The sequence below is a fragment of the Otolemur garnettii genome, unplaced genomic scaffold (assembly GCF_000181295.1).
Source record: "Otolemur garnettii isolate 467f Iridium unplaced genomic scaffold, OtoGar3 scaffold00016, whole genome shotgun sequence".
Classification (NCBI taxonomy): Eukaryota; Metazoa; Chordata; class Mammalia; order Primates; family Galagidae; genus Otolemur; species Otolemur garnettii.
The window spans coordinates 14,305,088-14,324,270 of NW_003852411.1; the positions used below are offsets into that span (position 1 = coordinate 14,305,088).

At 37.6% G+C, this 19,183-nt stretch overlaps 1 protein-coding gene across 1 annotated transcript in view; it reads right to left on the reverse strand.

Moving 5' to 3' along the window:
• The window catches only part of SOAT1 (sterol O-acyltransferase 1), a 58,916-nt gene that overhangs the window by 3,139 nt on the left and 36,594 nt on the right, over window positions 1-19,183 (reverse strand). The window contains exons 4-15 of the mRNA XM_003785676.2: window positions 16,952-17,103; window positions 15,232-15,291; window positions 11,783-11,890; window positions 9,907-10,189; window positions 8,737-8,815; window positions 8,060-8,141; window positions 7,374-7,419; window positions 6,356-6,485; window positions 4,526-4,623; window positions 3,364-3,462; window positions 1,369-1,504; window positions 588-733 (exon numbers count right to left, since the gene is read on the reverse strand). Of these exons, the coding sequence (XP_003785724.2) occupies window positions 588-733; window positions 1,369-1,504; window positions 3,364-3,462; window positions 4,526-4,623; window positions 6,356-6,485; window positions 7,374-7,419; window positions 8,060-8,141; window positions 8,737-8,815; window positions 9,907-10,189; window positions 11,783-11,890; window positions 15,232-15,291; window positions 16,952-17,103 (1,419 nt within the window). The remainder of the gene's footprint in view (window positions 1-587; window positions 734-1,368; window positions 1,505-3,363; window positions 3,463-4,525; window positions 4,624-6,355; window positions 6,486-7,373; window positions 7,420-8,059; window positions 8,142-8,736; window positions 8,816-9,906; window positions 10,190-11,782; window positions 11,891-15,231; window positions 15,292-16,951; window positions 17,104-19,183) is intronic.

The following is a 19,183-nucleotide window of genomic DNA, read 5'->3' on the forward strand; positions in this document are numbered from 1 at the left end:
AATAAAATTCTTATAAAAAATATAAAGTGCTCTCTTAAAATTTAGGAGTTATCCATACATGGCTAAAAACTAAAGCCCCAAGAATAAATGAAACTTGAACATAGCTACAACAAGGAAAAAAACAAAAAAATATATAAAAATCAAAAGAAATAGAATCCTAGGCATTTCAAAGTTGTACAACATTTTTACAGGAGTTGTTACTTTGGGAAGACAGGGGTTAAAAAAAATATCTAGGTTTAGGTGGTGGTGGTGGCAGGGACATATACACCATTGGGAAAATCTTAGAGAATACTTAAATTATCAGGTGATAGAAAATTAGAAGGGGCTAAAGAAAAAGCAGGGAAAGAAAAATGAAAACCAAGAACTAGGAGAGTTAAATGTGAAGAAAACCAAAGAAAAGAAGAATTGCAAAGATAGTACAGTAACACCAGATAATAAACTTAATGTTTCTACTCTATCTTTCCCTCACTTTAACATTAATTCATCATTATCTCCACTACTATTCTTCTCCTTAACAATGCTCACCAACCCTCACAATCTGGAGACAAACAGGTTACTTTTGCACTCCAATCGGACAGGTGACTCACATTTTTCAGAGGACAGTGCTGACGGGCATACCACTCTTGAGAATAAAAGCACAGCATAACGCCGTTACCCAAGAAAAGAGAAGTCCACATCATAACATTCCAAATTGGCCTTTTCCTCCGATCATTGACAATGAAGTTGAAAGCCACTAGTGTTTGGAAGATAACAAAATAAAGTATGCAGTTATCAAAACAATCTATCAGGAGATAAAGATTTTCAGATAGCTGTTGTCATCATTTAATAAATCACAGTGAGCATCAACTGTTCATATATATATATATATATACACACACACACACACACACACACATTTTATTCTGGTCACTGGTTTTATAAATGAAAATGAAGCTTAATTGGTGAAATGTATTAACAAGTAATTAATAGGACATCAAGAGTATTCAGGTGAATATATTTCATGAAGTTATTCATATGCTAACTCTTCCTCTACCCACTCAAAAATGGTCAGTTTTCCAAGGGTACATACTGATCATGTTTATGAATAGAGAAGCTATTTATATAGTCTTCATGACCTGCCAAATCAGTGTTACTAATGGTCTTCAAGACCTTACCTAGTTCATTTCCTTAAAGTGTAAACAACTTGAGACAGTTATATATTTATAATTATTCAAAGTTAATATCCTAACCAGCTGGTTAGAGAGAGAAACACTACTTTAACATGGTATTAGTGCTATCTAGTTTTTCTACCTTGATTCTAGTCTCTCTTCTGTATGATGTTTCTTTTTAACATAATACCCAGTACTCACAGCATGCCAAGATACTTACTTCCAAAGAACATGAAGAGCACGAAGAGCACAGGATAAAAAAAGCTCAAGCAAACAGCCAGGGCATATTCGTGCACTACAGCAGACACAGCAAAAACAGCTAACATGGCAGCAGATTTGAACCTCTTAGAGAACAACTAAAGGAAAACATTAAAAATTTAAAAAAATTTTAAAGTAAGGATGAGCTTTGTAAGATTTCTAATTATCACATGTGAAAAGCACCTAAATATATTTATGTGTGATTTTCCAAGTCTAAGCCTTAGATTAATCCAAGCCTATTAAAATAATTAAAAACATAAATACCTATCAATCCTTATTATAAAGATGCATTTCCCAAAGCATTATCATTTATTTCTAAAAACATTAATAACATATATTTGTAAATTATTATAGTTGACAAACCATAATTTTCATACATAAGCAAAATGTATCTGGTTTCAATCTTTAACACTGTATGGTGGATAGGGCAGGTGTCCTCTCCATTTTTACAGGTAACAAAACAAAGATTTAAGAAGGAGAAGAAACTTGCCTCTTACCTGCGTGAAAGTGCGCTCAAATAATGCTATTTCCACCACAAGACACTGTCACTAGGCAAATGATGCCCTTTCTTGACAATAAAAACTATAATCCAGAGATACAAGTCTTAACCAAGAGATTCAAGGTTACTTTTTTTTTTTTGAGACAGAGTCTTACTATGATGCCCTCAGTAGAGTACCGTGGCATCACTGCTCACAGCAACCTCAAACTGTTGGGCTTAAGTGATTCTCTTGCCTCAGCCTCCCAGGTAGCTGGGACTACAGGTGCCCACCACAATGCCTATTTTTGGTTGCAGCTGCCATTGCTGTTTTAGCTGGCGTGGGCCGGGTTCAAAGCCAGCTCCCTTGGTGTATGTGTGGCTGGCGCCATAACTACTATGCTACAGGCGCAGAGCCTCAAGATTACATTTCATTAGTCTCTAAGCAGTATCTCAAAGACATGTGTCACTGGAGAGACATAAATCTACAAAAGGTTTTTCTCTAAACAAAGAAACAAAAATAAATGAAGAAAGATACAGGGAGATGGCAACAAGATTCCTAAGAAATAACCCATTATTGGTGGATCATTTCAATTCCACCGAAGACTTCCATGCATTCTTACTTTGTTATCGTGTAAAATAAAACCCAGAGCAAAAATACAGTATTAGACTTAGTACCGTACATACTAGTTTCTAAGCAATACTATTCAAAGCACAGAAGTTGTTAGATGTAAATGTCTCTCTCATAGGAAAACTGAAAAGATACTATCATCCTTTCTTCATGAGCAATTAGGCTATTTTTATTTTTAAAGAAACAGAGTCTCACTTTGTCGCCCTGGGTAGACTGCCATGGCATCATAGCTCACAGCAACCTCAAACTCTTGGGCTTGAGTGATCCTCTTGCCTCAGTGTCCTGAGCAGCTGGGACTACAGGTGCCCACCACCACACTTGGCTAGTTTGAGATGGTGTATCACTCTTGCTCAGGCTAGTCTCCAACTCCTTAGCTCAAGCAATCCACCTGCCTCAGCCTCCCAGAGTGCTAGGATTATAGGCGTGAGCCACCACACCTGGCTTCATAAGCAATTACATATAACTTCTTCCTACTGCATAATACTCAATATATTTGGAAAAGAATTCTTTCTTTTTTGGGGGGAGGGAGGGTCTGATCTCACTGTGTTGACCAGGATGGAGTACAATGGCCATCATCAGAGATCACTATAGCTTCAAAATTCCTGGGCTCAAGTGATCCTCTAACCTCAACCTCGTGAGTAAGCTAGTCAGACTATAGGCGTATGCCAAGGCATCCAGATAATTTTTTTACTTTTTGTAGAGCCAAGGTCTTGCTACATTGTCCAGGACAGTCTCAAACTCCTGAGCTCAAGCTATCCTCATGCCTCAGCCTCCCAAAGTGCTAAGAATACAGATATAAACCACTGTGCCTGGCCAAATATCCATTTCTTAAACTAAATCTTGTTGCTTACCCAGAGAAAGTCCTTGTAAGCATAATAATACAGCCAGTCATGGACAACTACATTCCAAGTCCTGTAATAGTTAGAGTATGATGTGGAATTCCACCAATCCTGAGGGGGAAAAGCAAAGGTATAAAACTACACACACACCATAAGCAAAAACCCCCTCAATTTTCCCAAAAAACACATATGTAACATAGAAGTCAGCATATATTATGATAAATTGTTAGTTCATATGCTGATGTCAGAAAACTCCTAAAGGGCATTTTGGTTATTAGAAATGAATGTGACATTAATTCTAGTTTTATGTATGACCAAGTTTCTAGGTTCATTTTGTCTCATAACTAAACAAGTTACACTGAAAGATACAGAACACACAGACTCATTTAAATCTAATGTTCATCCAAACAGCAATCAGTAAACTTTCCCCAGCTCTTCACCTTGCTAGAATATAGTAAGAAAATTCCAAGGTCATGAAGACCAGATAGAGTGTTAACATTAAAGAACTGTTTTGTGGTATCATAAATAGCAAAATTTAAGTTACACGAGGAGTGAGATGGTGGCTACCTCCAAGACCTGGTGTCCTATTATATAATTCTTGCTCCGAATTTTAAGAACAGACTAATGAAATCAGATTATCTAAAATCTGCAATCAGACTTGAATTGATATCAAAAAACAACAAAAACTCAAAGAGAGGTTTAGGTAGGGTTACCAAACACTATGAACTACTCTGGCTCCAGTCTAAAGCTTTCCAATTTTAGAAATAGAAGACTACTACTGAATTAATGCCTCTCAGAATACAGGAGGGAAAAGTTGTTTCCTTCACGAATTGTTCAATGATCTTAACCTTGCTGATGTCTCTCTTTCAGAACTAGATAGCCAATTTTTTGTCTTATAATGCCATCTGGACAAACACTTTCCTGCTGTATTTAGGCTTAAGTGATTCTCATAGGATCTGGCAGAAACTATGCACGTGTATTAAGGGAGCAGATACTAGAAGTAAAAGCTATGTTAATTGAATCTGCATCAGAATTTCAGACTTAATTTGGCAAAATTTGTGGGAAAGAAATTTCACAATGTTAATGTCCAAAAGCTGGTAATAATAACCAATAAGCTCAAATACGTAATGAGGAAATCAATGTGAAAGGAAAGATGAGCCTAATTATATATTACCTTATAAAACATCCTGTCACCAAAGCGCAACATCTCAGCAAAGGCATTGAGCCAGCAGTGCAAAAAAGCAAAAAAACTAAGGAGCAGAATCAGCACCCCTAAAAATAAGATTAACAATATTGAGAGCCTTTCTAAATAGCTCAGATATCAAGCAATTAACTATATGTCACCACTTGTTTAACTGGGATTATTTTGTAAAATACAAGTTATTCAAATAGCTCAGATATCAAGCAATTAATTATATATCACCGTTTGTTTAGCTGGGATTCTTCTGTAAAATATATACTATTCCAATATGAATTACACTATATTGTAAAATACCATTTACATATCCACCCCTTTACATTTATTCACAAAATATTTATAGAGCATCTACTATGTACCAGACAATATGGGAGAGACTGTGACCACCTATAAGAACATAATTCTTGATCCTAAGCAATTTGCATTCCAGTGATGAAACCAGCCAACTATGCAAACACATACCTTATTTTATTTAATTTTTTACTGAGACAGTCTCATTTTGTCACCCTCTATAGAGTGCCATGGTGCCATAGCTCACAGCACCCTCAGACTCTTGGGCTTAAGCGATTCTCTTGTCTCAGAGACATTCTCTTGCCTCAGCCTCCCAAGTAGCTGGGACTACAGGTGCCCACCACAATGCCTGGCTATTTTTGTCATTATTGTTTGTTTAGCAGGCCTGGGCTGGGTTCAAACCCAATAGCCCCAGTGCATGTGGCTGGCGCCCTAACCACTGAGCTATGGGCACTGAGCCACACACCCTATTTTAGGAACAGATAACAGAGTTTATTGAAGTAAGTCTTGAGGTCCATCAGGGTGGGTTACTGAAAGATGTCAGAAGTGCCCATAGCGCCCGTAGTGAGTAGGGCACCGGCCACATACACTGAGGCTGGCGGGTTTGAACCTGGTCAGGGCCTGCTAAACAACAGTGATAACTACAACAACAACAAAAATAGCCAGGCATTGTGGCAGGCACCTGTAGTCCCAGCTACTTGGGAGGCTGAGTCAACAGAATCGCTTAAGCCCAAGAGTTTGAGTTTGCTGTGAGCTGTGACACCATGGCACTCTACCCAGAGTGACATAGTAAGACTCTGTCTCCAAAAAAAGAAAAGAATGATGCCAGAGGGAGGAAAGAAGAGAGAAAGTGATGACAGAAAACATTACTAACATTTAATGAATAAAGAGAAAGAGTGAGTAAACTATTAACTAAAATGAGCTTATACAGGGTAAAGATTATGCATGTCTTATTTAGTACTGGAGGCTGAGGTCCTGGCATCAGTAGGTACTCATATATTTCCAGAAAAAAATAAGTAGAATGAATGAAGTTAAGAGATTGGGTATAGCTGGAAAGACAGAAAGAGAATAGGAAACGGTGGCAAGAGAGATTTCAAGATGGGATCAGCAACATCCAATGCTTCATGCAGGTCAAATTGGATTAGTGTACATCTACAGGATTCAGAATCAGGGAGAGACTAGTGATTTTAACAAAGGGTGTTTTGGTGGCCTGGTGGGATTAGGAGCTAGATTGAAGTGAAAATAGGGAACAAAAAGATAAAGCATAAATATGGCTCTACCATCACACAACATAAAACTTGAGTGAAAGCCACAAGATTAATGGAAAGATTGTCCTGAGACTGGAAGGACACTTCCATTTCTAAAGTAGATGGCAAAGAGGTCAAGATGAGTATATGTGTGTAAATAAGTTTAGAGGAAAAAGCAGGTAAATAAAAGTGTTCACAGGGAGTGGCCTTCTATTATATTTTCCTTATGAATTTATGCAGGACCAACTGAACAAAATACTCACGTTACCTGGCAAGATGGAGTTAAATACACAGAGGACCAGAACACGAGCGCTGAAGGGCTCCTGTTTGATATTCCGAAACAAAGGAGCACAAAGCCTTTCAAAGATGTAGTACACATAACAAAAGCACCCAAAAACCTAAAACATAACAAATATCCAATTATAATGATGGCTTGATAAAAAAAGACAGATGGTAATCTTTTCCTCAAAAAAAAGGTACACATGTGACCCTTAATGTTTATATATTTCATTTAACACGAGGATATATGACTGCTATAATCCTTCAGGGATTTTACTCAAGCCTAGTTTTTACCATACCTTTTTTTAATCCTTTATCAAGTCAAGTTTTTAAAAGTTCATAGTCTTAGAACCTGTATTTCTTCCTACATAAAACCCATTAACATAAGAACTTGTAGGCTATAGGGGGGTTTTGATTGAGATAAGAATTTAAACTGAGATATTCTGAGATTTATGATTCTGATGGGGTCGGGGGGAAGATGTGGCAAATGTGGGAAAGTCAGATCACATCTACTCACATATGCCCCCCAAACAAAACAACCAGAACGGGCAGCGCCTGCGGTCTCAGTGGGGAGGGCACTGGCCCCCTATAACGAGGGTGGAGGGTTCAAACCCAGCCCCAGCCAAACTGCTACCAAAAAATAGCCAGGAGTTGTGGTAGGCACCTATAGTCCCAGCTACTCGGGAGGCTGAGGCAAGAGAATCGCTTAAACCCAGGAGTTAAAGGTTGCTGGGAGCTGTGATGCCACGGCACTCTATTGAGGGTGATAAAGTGAGACTCTGTCTCTAAAAAAAAAAGTCTTTAATTAAAAAGACTTCCTTTTATGGAAGAAAATTACTTTTGATGCTGGCAAAACAAACACATTTCCTGTTCTGGTAATAGTTTAAAAAAATTGACAATCTCAAAAGAAACCATTCTTGAGCACCCAGAAGATTTAAATAAGAATATTATAAATAGTAATTCCCATCTCCCACCAATCAACACACCAATGGCAGTTAAAATTTTACCTGTGCAAACTGCATAGTAACATAACCCCACCTTACAGTGGGAGTCCTAAAAAGAAAATAAGTTTTCTAAATAAATAATTGAACTTGAATAAATACACTCATATTTTTACACATAAATCATTTATGGCTATATGAAATACTTATATAATTCTGTCAAGAATTACTATGACCACCCTGACCAAGAGTGAGACCCCATCTCCACTAAAAATAGAAAAACTAGCTGGGCATTGTGTCAGGTATCTACAGTTCCAGCTACAGGAGGCTGAGACAAGAATATTGCTTGAGCCCAAGAGTCTGAGGTTGCTGTGAGCTATGACACCACAGCACTCTATACAGGGTGACAAAGACTCTGTCCCAAAAACAAACAAATACCTAACAAATGCACGCAGGGTTTCTTGTACTCTCAATGAATCCCCAACAATAAATTAAAAAAAAAACACACAAAAATTTACTATAATCAAATTAGACTGCTAAATGTCATTATATGCCATATAGACTGCCATATGCCATTGAGACTGCTATATGTCATTATATGCCATTTGAGGCGTCCCAAGCCACACATAAAAAAATGAACTTTCATATTCTCTATATTCCTATGTGAACTGGTGGTCCCTACCTACATATCCCACCTCCCTCATGCCACAAATTCATGTGCTCACCACATTCCTGTTTTATAGTGCCATTACCTGGGATAGCTGTCACGGTAGATAAGGGTAGGAGCAAACAAGAAATACAAGTACTGATTGACTGTAGGTATTGGAACAGCGCCTAAAAAAGGAAAACTATACTTAGATCAGAGGCTCTTTGATTTCTTTCAGTAAAACTAAAGGAGGAAAATAAGGAAACACAGAACAGGGAAGAACAAGATGACATCTTCTGGCTCATGGTATTTCTACCTGATTGCCTAAGACGACCTCTTATTCTTATATTAATTGAATATTATTAATCTCTCTAAACTAAGTTATTCCTATGACTGAGATAACTTCTAGAGTGTGAAACAACAATCTGCAAACAGTAAGCAGACATAAGTGTAAGGAGGCAAAGTTACACAAGACTCTAATGATCAATTTTTTTTTTTTTTTTTTTGGCTGGGGCTGGGTTTGAACCTGCCACATCTGGTTCAGGGGGCGGTGCCCTACTCCTTTGAGCTAGTGGCGCCGCCCTAATGATCAATTTTTTTTAATTATATGATCAAGGGAAAAACAGGAATAGTCAGAAAACTGAGAAAGTCTTCCACATCAATATGAGTCTTTTATATTTAAAACTCAAACACAATCTGTATATTATATAATGTGCCATACCAGCAAACACCAAAGGTTGAAATACCCTCTCAATAATCCTTTAACTTAATGAAATTACATACTTGATTTCTCCTTAGCTGAATTTAGAACCCGAGGCACGTTCTCTCTGACAAATGAATAGGCCTTCATTATTAAACGAATCTACAAAAAGAAGGAGGGAAAGGATAAATTTTCTTTGTCTCCTATAAACAACTCCAGAACAACATTATTTATATTTACACAAAAGAACTGAATTTTTTTGGCATATACTAAACCAAGTTCACTTTTATGCAATAAAGAAAATAAACTGAAAAGAAGGTCATCTCATTACTCAAATTATATTGTATCTAATAACATAATATGAGTATATTACAAATCAAGATATTAAAAGCCTATTGAAAGAAAGTCCTTTGAAAAGCCCCTTTCCATTAGTTAAGCAGGTTATAGACAATCAATATAAATCATAAAATTCTGAAAGGTATATAAGCAAATAAAAATAAATCCTTTGGTATTCAGCTGAGAGGAGACAAATGAGATGGCTGAATGGAATCCTCCAGCAATCAATCTCCACCTCCCAACACCAAACTGATCCATGCAAGAAGCCATTTTTTTTTTTTTTAGACAGAGTCTCACTATGTTGCCCTGGGTAGAGTGCTATGGCATCACACCTCACAGCAACCTCAAACTCTCGGGCTTAAGTGATTCTTTTGCCTCAGCCTCTGAAGTAGCTGGGACTATAGGCCTGCCATAACACCCTGCTATTTTTTGTTGTTGCTGTTGTTGCAGTTGTCATTTTTGTTTTAGCTGGCCCCCAAGCTGGGTTTAAACCCACCAGCTTCAGTGTATGTGGCCAGTGCCCTACCCACTGAGCTATGGGCACAGCTAAGAAGCCATTTTCATAAGAACTAAAATAAATCCTTTATTTAGATATAAATAGTTACATGACAAAACAATGAAACTGACACTTCAAAAATGAAGTTTTAAAAATAAAAAAATATTTTATAATTTAAATGACTTTTACAAAAAGTCTAATCCATCCCAAGCAGTTTAATACAATTCATTTACCAGGAGTCGAAACACTAAAGCTAGAATGAATCTTGAAAGATGAGATGATCTAGTTTAGTCTAGTTGATTTTTCAGATAATGTCATAAAGAATGATATATGGAAATTTATTCAAGTTAAACTGTTAAAAATAACAGTATCAGTATTATTTTAAGCACAGCATCACTTTGCTTAAAATTCAAAACCTTACCTGTTCAAGTATAACAATGAATCGGGAAGCTGGTGGCAGCGTATATGCTAATACAACATACACTGGTACAAATCCTAGAACTCCAATCTGGAAGATCATGAAAAGCAAACCATGGAAGAGGGAATGGATCAGTGGATGAGAACTCTTACTATAGCCACTGGCCCAACGATCAAAAAGAAAATAGGGAACTGCAAGTGTAGACAGGAACATGATCCACCATGTCCAAATAACGGTAGGAAATTTGCCAAAAGCATAAGACAGAAGGCTAAACTCAAGCACCAGCCTGGGAGAAAAAGCACAAAAAAAGAACATAGAAATGAGTTCTTAATATGCACTGAATTCACAGAATTCAAAACTTTCAGACCCCAAATTTTCAACATCAGGGAACACTATAGCATTAATACACTAAAGTCATAGACATGACAATTCCACTAGATGGAGATCTGCTTCTAATCCTCTGCTCACAATATATCCACAATATATTGCTTCACAATATATCCCAGCAATTAATTTTCTAAAAGTCCTAAGATAATACACCTTTGAACTTCACATACCTAACATAACTGTACTTTGAACTTCTGAAAGATCAGATTCTCACATTAACATTTTTAAACTAAAATACTCTATGGCAAAATAAAGTATAAAAATAGCAATCTATGGGTGAAATCTTATAGGTGAAATCATTCCTATGATTTTTCAGAATGAAACAGGCACAATTCAAAAACCTATTAATATATCATTTCAAGGCTGGGCACCCGTAGCTCAATGGTTACAGTGTCACCCTCATGTACTGGGAGTGGCAGGATCAAACCTGGCCAGAGCCTGCTAAACAAACAAACAAACAAAAATATCATTTAAAAATGTAATTTTCCCAAAAAGCACATAATTCAATCTATGATTATCACACCACCATTTTTTGTTACAATGTGATTTTTATAACAAAAAACAAACACTTTCAAGCTTAAATTCCAATAAGCTACTTGTTCTAGCTAACCATCTTAAATGTATACCACCAAAACAACTGAAAAATCATATATGCCTGTCATTGTGTAAACCACAGGGGACTGATTCCAAGACCACTTGTAGATACCAAAATCTGTACATAATCAAGTCCTACAGTCAGCCCTGTGAAACCCAGGATATAAAAAATAAGCCCTCTGCACAAATGGTTTCATACCCAGGAATCCTGTATTTTCGATTCAAGTTTGGCTGCAGATGAAGAATCTGCCAATATGAAGGGCTGACTGTATTTATTTTTTTTTAAATCCCTAAAGTTGGCCAGGCAAGGTGGCCCATGCCTGTAATCCTACCACTCCAGGTGGCCAAGGCAGGTGGATTGCTTAAGCTCAGGAGTTTGAGACCAGCGTTGAGTCAGAGCGAGACCCAGTCTCTAAAAATAGCTGGGCGTTGTGGTGGGCACCTATAGTCCCAGCAATTTGGGAGGCTGAGGCAAGAAGATCACTCAAGCCCAAGAGTTTGAGGTTGTGGTGAGCTATGACACTACGGCACTCTACCAAAGGTGACAAAGTGAGACTGTCTCAAATAAAAAAAAAATTGTAAACCCACATTCAAGTGTCAACTGCATACAAAATTCTTCCGTTTGGGAAAATTACCTAGAAACTACCAATCATGGTCTTTTAAATAGACCATTTTAAACATAAGTAATAAAGGTTCTAATTTTCTCTTTAGTTATATTCTTCAGAGGAGAAAAATATCACCCTCAAATCGGCAGCTTTAGAATTTTCTGAAGCAAATTTAACCAAATTACCCTTAACCAAAATTTAGTAAAAAATCTCAACTTCAGCTAGCCCAACCATTCTTTTTTTTTTTTTGTCTTTTATTTTTCTAGCCCAACCATTCTTTTTTGTTGTCTTACCTTCCTTCATCAATGTAATCTACTACAAGTGTGCTGAGGATAAAGAGAATGAGGAGGGCAATGAACATGTGATATATTGTTCTTATGTGGTCCACTTCAAGCAGCTCACTGTAAATGTAGTTCAAACAAATCAAATTAATAATCTATATTTCATTGCAAAACACCATATAAAGATCTTTCCTTAAAGCAGTGTAGAAGATGCTTAATATATCCTCCAAAAAAAACCCCTCAAAAAACAATGGCATACATTCTTGAAAACAAACCAGAATCAGTTTTCTAGGTAAACAAAGGTCGATCATTGAAAACAGGAACACAGAAACTACTTCTAAATGCTAAGAAGTTTTAAAAAATTCCTATCCATACATTCTACTCCCTACACTTAATATATACTGAGTACTATATATATTTCCAAGATGTTAAAATTGACCTAAGTTTCTGGCATGTTGATAACCCACCTCCTAAACAGTTCTGTCAATTACCCAAGCATATACCACCATGCCTGGGTGATGTGTCTATTTTTAGTAGAGATGGGGGTCTCACTTTTGCTCAGGCTGGTCTTGAACTCCAAGACCAAGCAATCTTCTTGCCTCGGCTTTCTAGAGTGCTAGGATTACAGGCATGAGCCATGGCACAGGGTGGCCTCCCCTTCTCTTTTGATACTAATTGACTTTTATATCTAAGATCAGGCTACTTTTCTCTTAATACAGTAAAGCCAGATTGTGTGGCTCAGGCCCGTAATCCTAGCAGTCTGGGAGATCCAGGCAAGCAGACTCCTTGAGCTCAGGAGTTCCAGACCACCCTGAACAGGAGCAAGATCTATCTGTACTAAAAATAGAAAAATTAGCCAGGTGTGGTGGTGTATACTTGTTGACCCAGCTACTGGAGAGGCTAAAACAAGAAGGATCACTTGAGTCCAGGAGTCTGAGGTTGCTGTGAGCTATGATGCTCAGCACTCTGCCTAGGACAACAGAGTGAGATGCTGTCTCAAAAAAAAATAAGGGGAGTTAGGGGAGAGAAAAGAAAAGACAAGACAGCATATAACTTTCTAGATGACTTTTCCTAAATAGATCTTTCAGATTTTTTTTTCCTTTGAGACAAGAGTCTCACTTTGTCACTCATGGTAGAGTACCATGGCGTCATAGCTCAAACTCTCAAGCTCAAGTAATCCTCTTGCCTCAGTCTCCCAGGCATCTGGAACTATAGGCACCTACCCCTATGCCAGGCTATCTTTGCTATTTTTTTTTTCTTTTTAGAGATGGGGTCTTAGTCTTGCTCAGACTAGTCTTGAATTCCCGAGCTAAAGCAATCCACCTGCCTTGGCCTATCAGAGTGCTAGGATTACAGGCATGAGCCACCACACCTGGCCTATCTTTCATATTTTACTAAAACAAGCTTTTAAATCTCATTTTTATAACTCTTAAAGTAACTTTTTGAGGAATTTAATATTAAATCTTAGAAATAACAATCTTCAGATCCTAATAAAAATCCATCTGTGGACCATAGAAAATGTGTTCTATGTATTTCCTTGGTTAATACATTTCTTTAGTTTTTAGTTATTTTTGACACAGAGTCTACTATGTCGCCCTCCATAGAGTGCTATAGTATCACAGCTCACAGCAACCTCAGACTCTTGGGCTTAAATGATTCTCATGCCTCAGCCTCCCAAGCACCTGGGACTACAGGTGCCACCACAAAGTCCAGCTATTTTTTTGTTGTAGCTGTCATTATTGTTTAGCTGGCCTGGGCGAGGTTCAAACACAACAGTCCTAGAGTATGTAGCCAGGGCCCTAACCACTGAGCTACAGGTGCTGAGCCATGTTTTTACTTTTTGAAGTATACTTTAATTTTGGTTATTTTTTAAATAATGCAAATTCTACCATTAAAACTTTAAATAGGGCTCAGTACACACAGCACAGTGGTTACAGCACTGGCCACGTACACCAAGGGTGGTGGTTTCAAACCTGCCTGATGCCTGCTAAAACAACAACAAAATAGCTGGGCATTGTAGCCATGCCTGTAGTTCCAGCTACTTGGGAGGCTGAGGCAAGGGAATCGCTTAAGCCCAAGAGTTTGAGGTTGCTATGAGTTGTGATGCCATGGCACTCTACCAAGGGCAACAAATTAAGACTCTGTCTCAAAAAACAAAAACACAACAAACTTTAATTATAATATCCAAAATAATTTTTATTTTCCTTTTATATGAAAAGCCTACATTTCCCCTATATGCAAATTTTAAAAAATTAATCTCTTCAAAAACAGTGTGACAAACACCAAAATGAAAGTTTACACTACATGCTTTGAAAACTCTAGCCTTCTTACCAGATCAATTCGACCCACAGAAAATAAATGTTAATAAGCAGAAGGTGCATTTTACAAAAAAATTATTAACAGCTGAGGATGGTGGCTCATGCCTACCATCTTTGAGAGGCCAAGGCAGGAGGATTGCTTAATGTCAGGAGTTCAAGACCAGCCTAAGCAAAAGCTACACGCCATCTCTACAAAAAACAGAAATATAAGCCTCAGGGCATGGAACTGTACACTTATAATTACTGGGGAGACTCAAGCAGGGGTATCACTTGAGCCCAGAAGTTTGAGGTTGTAGTGAGCTCTGGTGAAGCCATTACACTCTCGCTCAGACAACAAAGCAACACCCCATTACCAAAACAAAACAAAACAAAACCAAGAAACCCCACGCCCACAGAAAAGCACATTAAAAGACTTAAGGTAATTTTTTTTAACCAGCTCAACTATTTCAGGTTAAATTTCAGCAGTAGTCTTATGGATAAATAATCTAGAGAGCACTGAAGAAGAAATATTCATCACATACCCAAAATGCACCTTTAATTTTTACTTTACAAATGTTAATTGCTACTATTAATTTACAACATGTGTACTTTATGGCAGAAGAATTAAGGTAATAGGGGCGGCACCTGTGGCTCAAGGGAGTAGGGCGCCAGCCTCATATGCTGGAGGTGGTGGGTTCAAACCCAGCCCCAGCCAAAAACTGCAAAAAAAAAAAAAAAATTTAAGGTAATGGGGGTTTTAAAATAAGTAACTTTGAGAAAACTATCAAGTCTCTAAAATAACCAGCCAAATTAGAGATGGAAAACAATTTATACATCAAGAAGACATCAACTTATAGAACTCTCTTGAAATAGGTTTACCAAATTAGAAAACTTTTGTTTTTGTTTTAGCTCTTTGGGTAACCAATTCTCTGCAGCACAACTTCAAGAAATTTACTGGAGGTTATGACAGATAACCACAATCTCTAAACTCCTCCTTTGAAACTCAGAAAGGAGTAAGAGATAACAAATGCACAAAAAGAAATAGCCAAACTAATGCTTTATACGGATAGAGAGCGAGCTCCTTACATACTCACAGTGATTCCATCAAGATAGCTTTCTTAAATTCAAACTAAAAATTAACAAAAAATACTAAACAGTACTCACTCTAAGAGAGATCGCCTTGTAATAAAAATCTTTCCTTGGTCTGGAGATGCTCTCAGATCTCTGGGAAGAACAAAAAAATGAAAATTTAAGTACTTCAAGTGTTATAAGAAATCTAACCCACAGAGAAGAGAAAGAATATTACCAGCCACACCAGCTAACGTTAATTAACTACCTTTTCGCTATGATTCAGGGACTTTGTTAAGGATTTTATGAATGTTAATTCATTTAAACAATGTTATGAGATAGGTGCATGTATAACAATTAAGGATGAGGCTTGGTGCCCATAGTGATTAGGGTGCCAGCCACACACACCAGGGACGGCAGGTTCTAACCCGGCCCAGCTGCTAAACAACAATGACAACTGCAACAAAAAAATAGCTGGGCGTTATGGCATGCACCTGTAGTCCCAGCTACTTGGGAGGCTGAGGCAAGACAATCACTTAAGCCCAAGAGTTTGAGGTTGCTGTGGTGTTACCGCACTCTATAGAGGACAACATAGTGAGACTCTGTCTCAAAAAAAACAACAGTTAAGGATGAAAGAGATGTTAGATGTCCCTAACTGGAGAAGCACTCAAGGAATTCTCCACACCCAGCCTCTAAGGAAAGGAATTGTGGAAATCACACATTAGCAACCATTCTTCCTTCTTTCAGAGATACTCTGAGGTCACAGACATTCCTCCAACCATACTTTATTCCAAGTCATATACTGTTATTGGTCTATCTGAAACTGCACTGATGATTAGGATACTCTTCCTAGTGTCAAAGGACTCCCAATAGCTTCCTAATATTAAAGGCTGCCTCTGGTTACTAACAACTCCAATTTGGGGCAGCACCTGTGGCTTAGTGAGTAGGGCACCAGCCCCATAAACCGAGGGAGGTGGGTTCCAACCTGGCCCCGGCCAAACTACAACAAAAAAATAGCCCAGCATTGTGGCAGGCACCTATAGTCCCAGCTACTAGGGAGGCTAAGGAGAGAGAATCGCCTAAGCCCAAGAGCTGGAGGTTGCTGTGAGCTATGATGCCAAAGCACTCTACCAAGGGGGACAAAGTGAAACTGTCTCAAAATAAATAAATAAATAAAAATAAAAAATAAAAACTTGAATTTTAACATCTCACATTATCATATTCTTTAGGGTGTGCTGCAGTACCATAGGGGCACAAAACTGAGAAAAGCACAGAATAGCACATCAGTACACATCAGGCTTTGCTAGCCTTCCCGCTTACTGATGACTGACTAATCAGAACACTGGATGCTAACCACTTTATTAGAAGTGTTGTATAGACAGACATGTAACAATACAATTATGAGCAAGGACTCTGGAGCCAGATTCTGGGTTCAAATCCCTGCTTATAATCCTGGACAGCATTTAAGCATTCTATGTTAGTTTCCTAATCTGCAACATGCAGAGTTACATACATCTGCCTCATAGGGTCACTATTTGGTTTAAAAGAACCTATGAAGAACACTTAGCAAGTACTGGCTCTAAATATATTAGTAAATAGCCTTAAAAGTATGTATGTATGCTATAATACACACATTGAGATGGAAAAAAAAAAAATCACCTTTCTAGTGGCTAAAGAATTTTCCCAGTGTAACACACAGCCAATAAAAAGTGGTGACAGGGTATGAACTCAGGAATTTTCATTGCAGTCCATATTCTGACTACTGATCTATACTGAGTAGATGTTTGTATTAAAAGAAAGTAATACACACACTTACTTTGTTCTGTGGTTGTTTTTCTCTCCTTCAAGAACAGAAAAAGTTGTGAGAGCACATCCACCATTATCTAATGATGCCGATTTTTCAATGAGATTAGTCACAAAATCATCAAAATGATTCCCAATTTCCTTCATAAAAAATGGTTTCAATTCCTAGAGTTTTAAAATAAAGAAAAATGTAAGGAAGTAACATATACTTGTGGGTTATTAACATTTTTCTAAAAGGCGCTCTTAAACAGAGCTGGGCCAAAAGAAAGCCATACTAGTAAGTGAGTTCCCAGGCGAAGCAAAAAACACTTCCCATGACTTGTAGTTTCAGAAATGGCTACTAAAAAAGCAACATAATGACTTGTACCCTTTTAAGGCATACATCAAGATATCAAAGTAATCACCTACTAAATGAATTCCTAAAAGTGATCTATAAAATCAAAATTACAAAAATGATTTTTTAAAAAGATTATTTTTTTTATTTAGAAAACAAAGTAAAAAAATCAATTGGCATTATATTCCCATTATATAACTATATTTATACTGTTTTGGTTTTTTTTTGGTACAGACCCAGTCTCACCTATCGCCCTTGGTAGAGTGCCATGGCGTCACACAGCTCACAGCAACCTCCAACTCCTGGGCTTAGGTGATTCTCTTGCTTCAGCCTCCCCAGTAGCTGGGACTCCAGGCGCATGCCACAAGGACCGGCTATTTTTTTGTTGCTGTTTGGGTGGGGCTGGGTTTGAACCCACCACCCTTGGAATACGGGGCCAGCGCCCTACCCACTGAACTACAGGTGCTGCACTTCATAACTATATTTTAAGTCCTTTTTTTTCTGAAGCAATCCCTTCATTCCAAGTACTTACCATTTATATTTTGGAGCATGTCATTTCTACATCATACTTCATTTATACAATGTTTACTCCTACCTACATATTTATATAACCATAAAACATGCGCCTGCATATATGTGTTAATATAAACATATACATACACAAATACATATTTTCATAAGGCAAAGGTAAATTATGTGTTTTCTTTAAAATGTGCACACGTATAAATGTTATGTGTTTGGTCTCAGTTTTTTCTTTTTAACACAATTATTAACATTTTAAAACTTGTTTTAAAAAGTTTTTGAATAGTATGAAGCAAAAAATATTTTTTTTCAGGTTATAATAGGCCACCTACTGTAGATGCCCAAATTATAAATTTGATTATTTTTAAATTGTCAAGACTTACCACAAAGGAAAATAAAATATTATTTACTAATTCTTCAAGAGAAAAAAAATGCTTTTTTTCTGACTGAATTATTTGTTGAACGCAAACAAAATGAAGTAGCATTTTTCTGGGTCCTGTTTTAGCAAAAGGAGTTTGACCTTAACCAAGTTCTTTAAAGGTCAAACCTAAAAACATCAATGTATGACTATACAAAAGCTTTTCAAACTAATCGTGTCTCCTCCAATTCCCAACTATCTTCTGGGTCCTGGGCAGTGAGAAAACACTAAGGTCCCAGCTGTCACAGGATAGTTAATGGAGTTAGAAAATATAAAACATACATATACACAGAAGGCTGCATGTCACCTGAGCACTATAACTATAAAAGTTTAGCAAGCAAAGCAAAGATAGTGATTGGAACTGGAAGTCATTTTTGGGTTAAAACAGCAAATAAAAGTAGGATTTAGACTGAGTGAAAGTGGCAGAAAAGAGAGACAATGCGGTGAAAAGCAGAGACACAGGAAAACATGAGGAGTTTTAGCCACAACCGAAAACGCAAGCAGTAGGTTTTAGGGACTATGTTCCCTAGGAGAATAAAGAGTTTTACCAAATTAATTTTTCACATTAAGATTATCTGGCCAGGTGCAGTGCTCACACCTGTAGTGGCAGCACTGGGAAGCCAAAGCCAGAGGCTAGGAGTTCAAGAGTGCCTGGGTGACATAACAAATCCCAATCTCTACAAAAAATAAAAAAAAATTAGTGGCTCAGCACCCACAACCCAATGGGTAGGGCGCCAGCCACATACACCGAGGCTGGTGGGTTCAAGCCCAGCCCGGGCCTGCTAAACAAAAATGACAACTGCAACCAAAATATAGCTGGGCATTGCAGCAGGTGCCTGTAGTCCCAGAGGCTGAGGCAAGAGAACTGCTTAAGCCCAAGAGTTGGAGGCTGCTATGAGCTGTGATGCCACAGCACTCTACCCCGGGTAGAGACATAGCGAGACTCTGTCTCAAAAAAAAAAAAAAAAAAA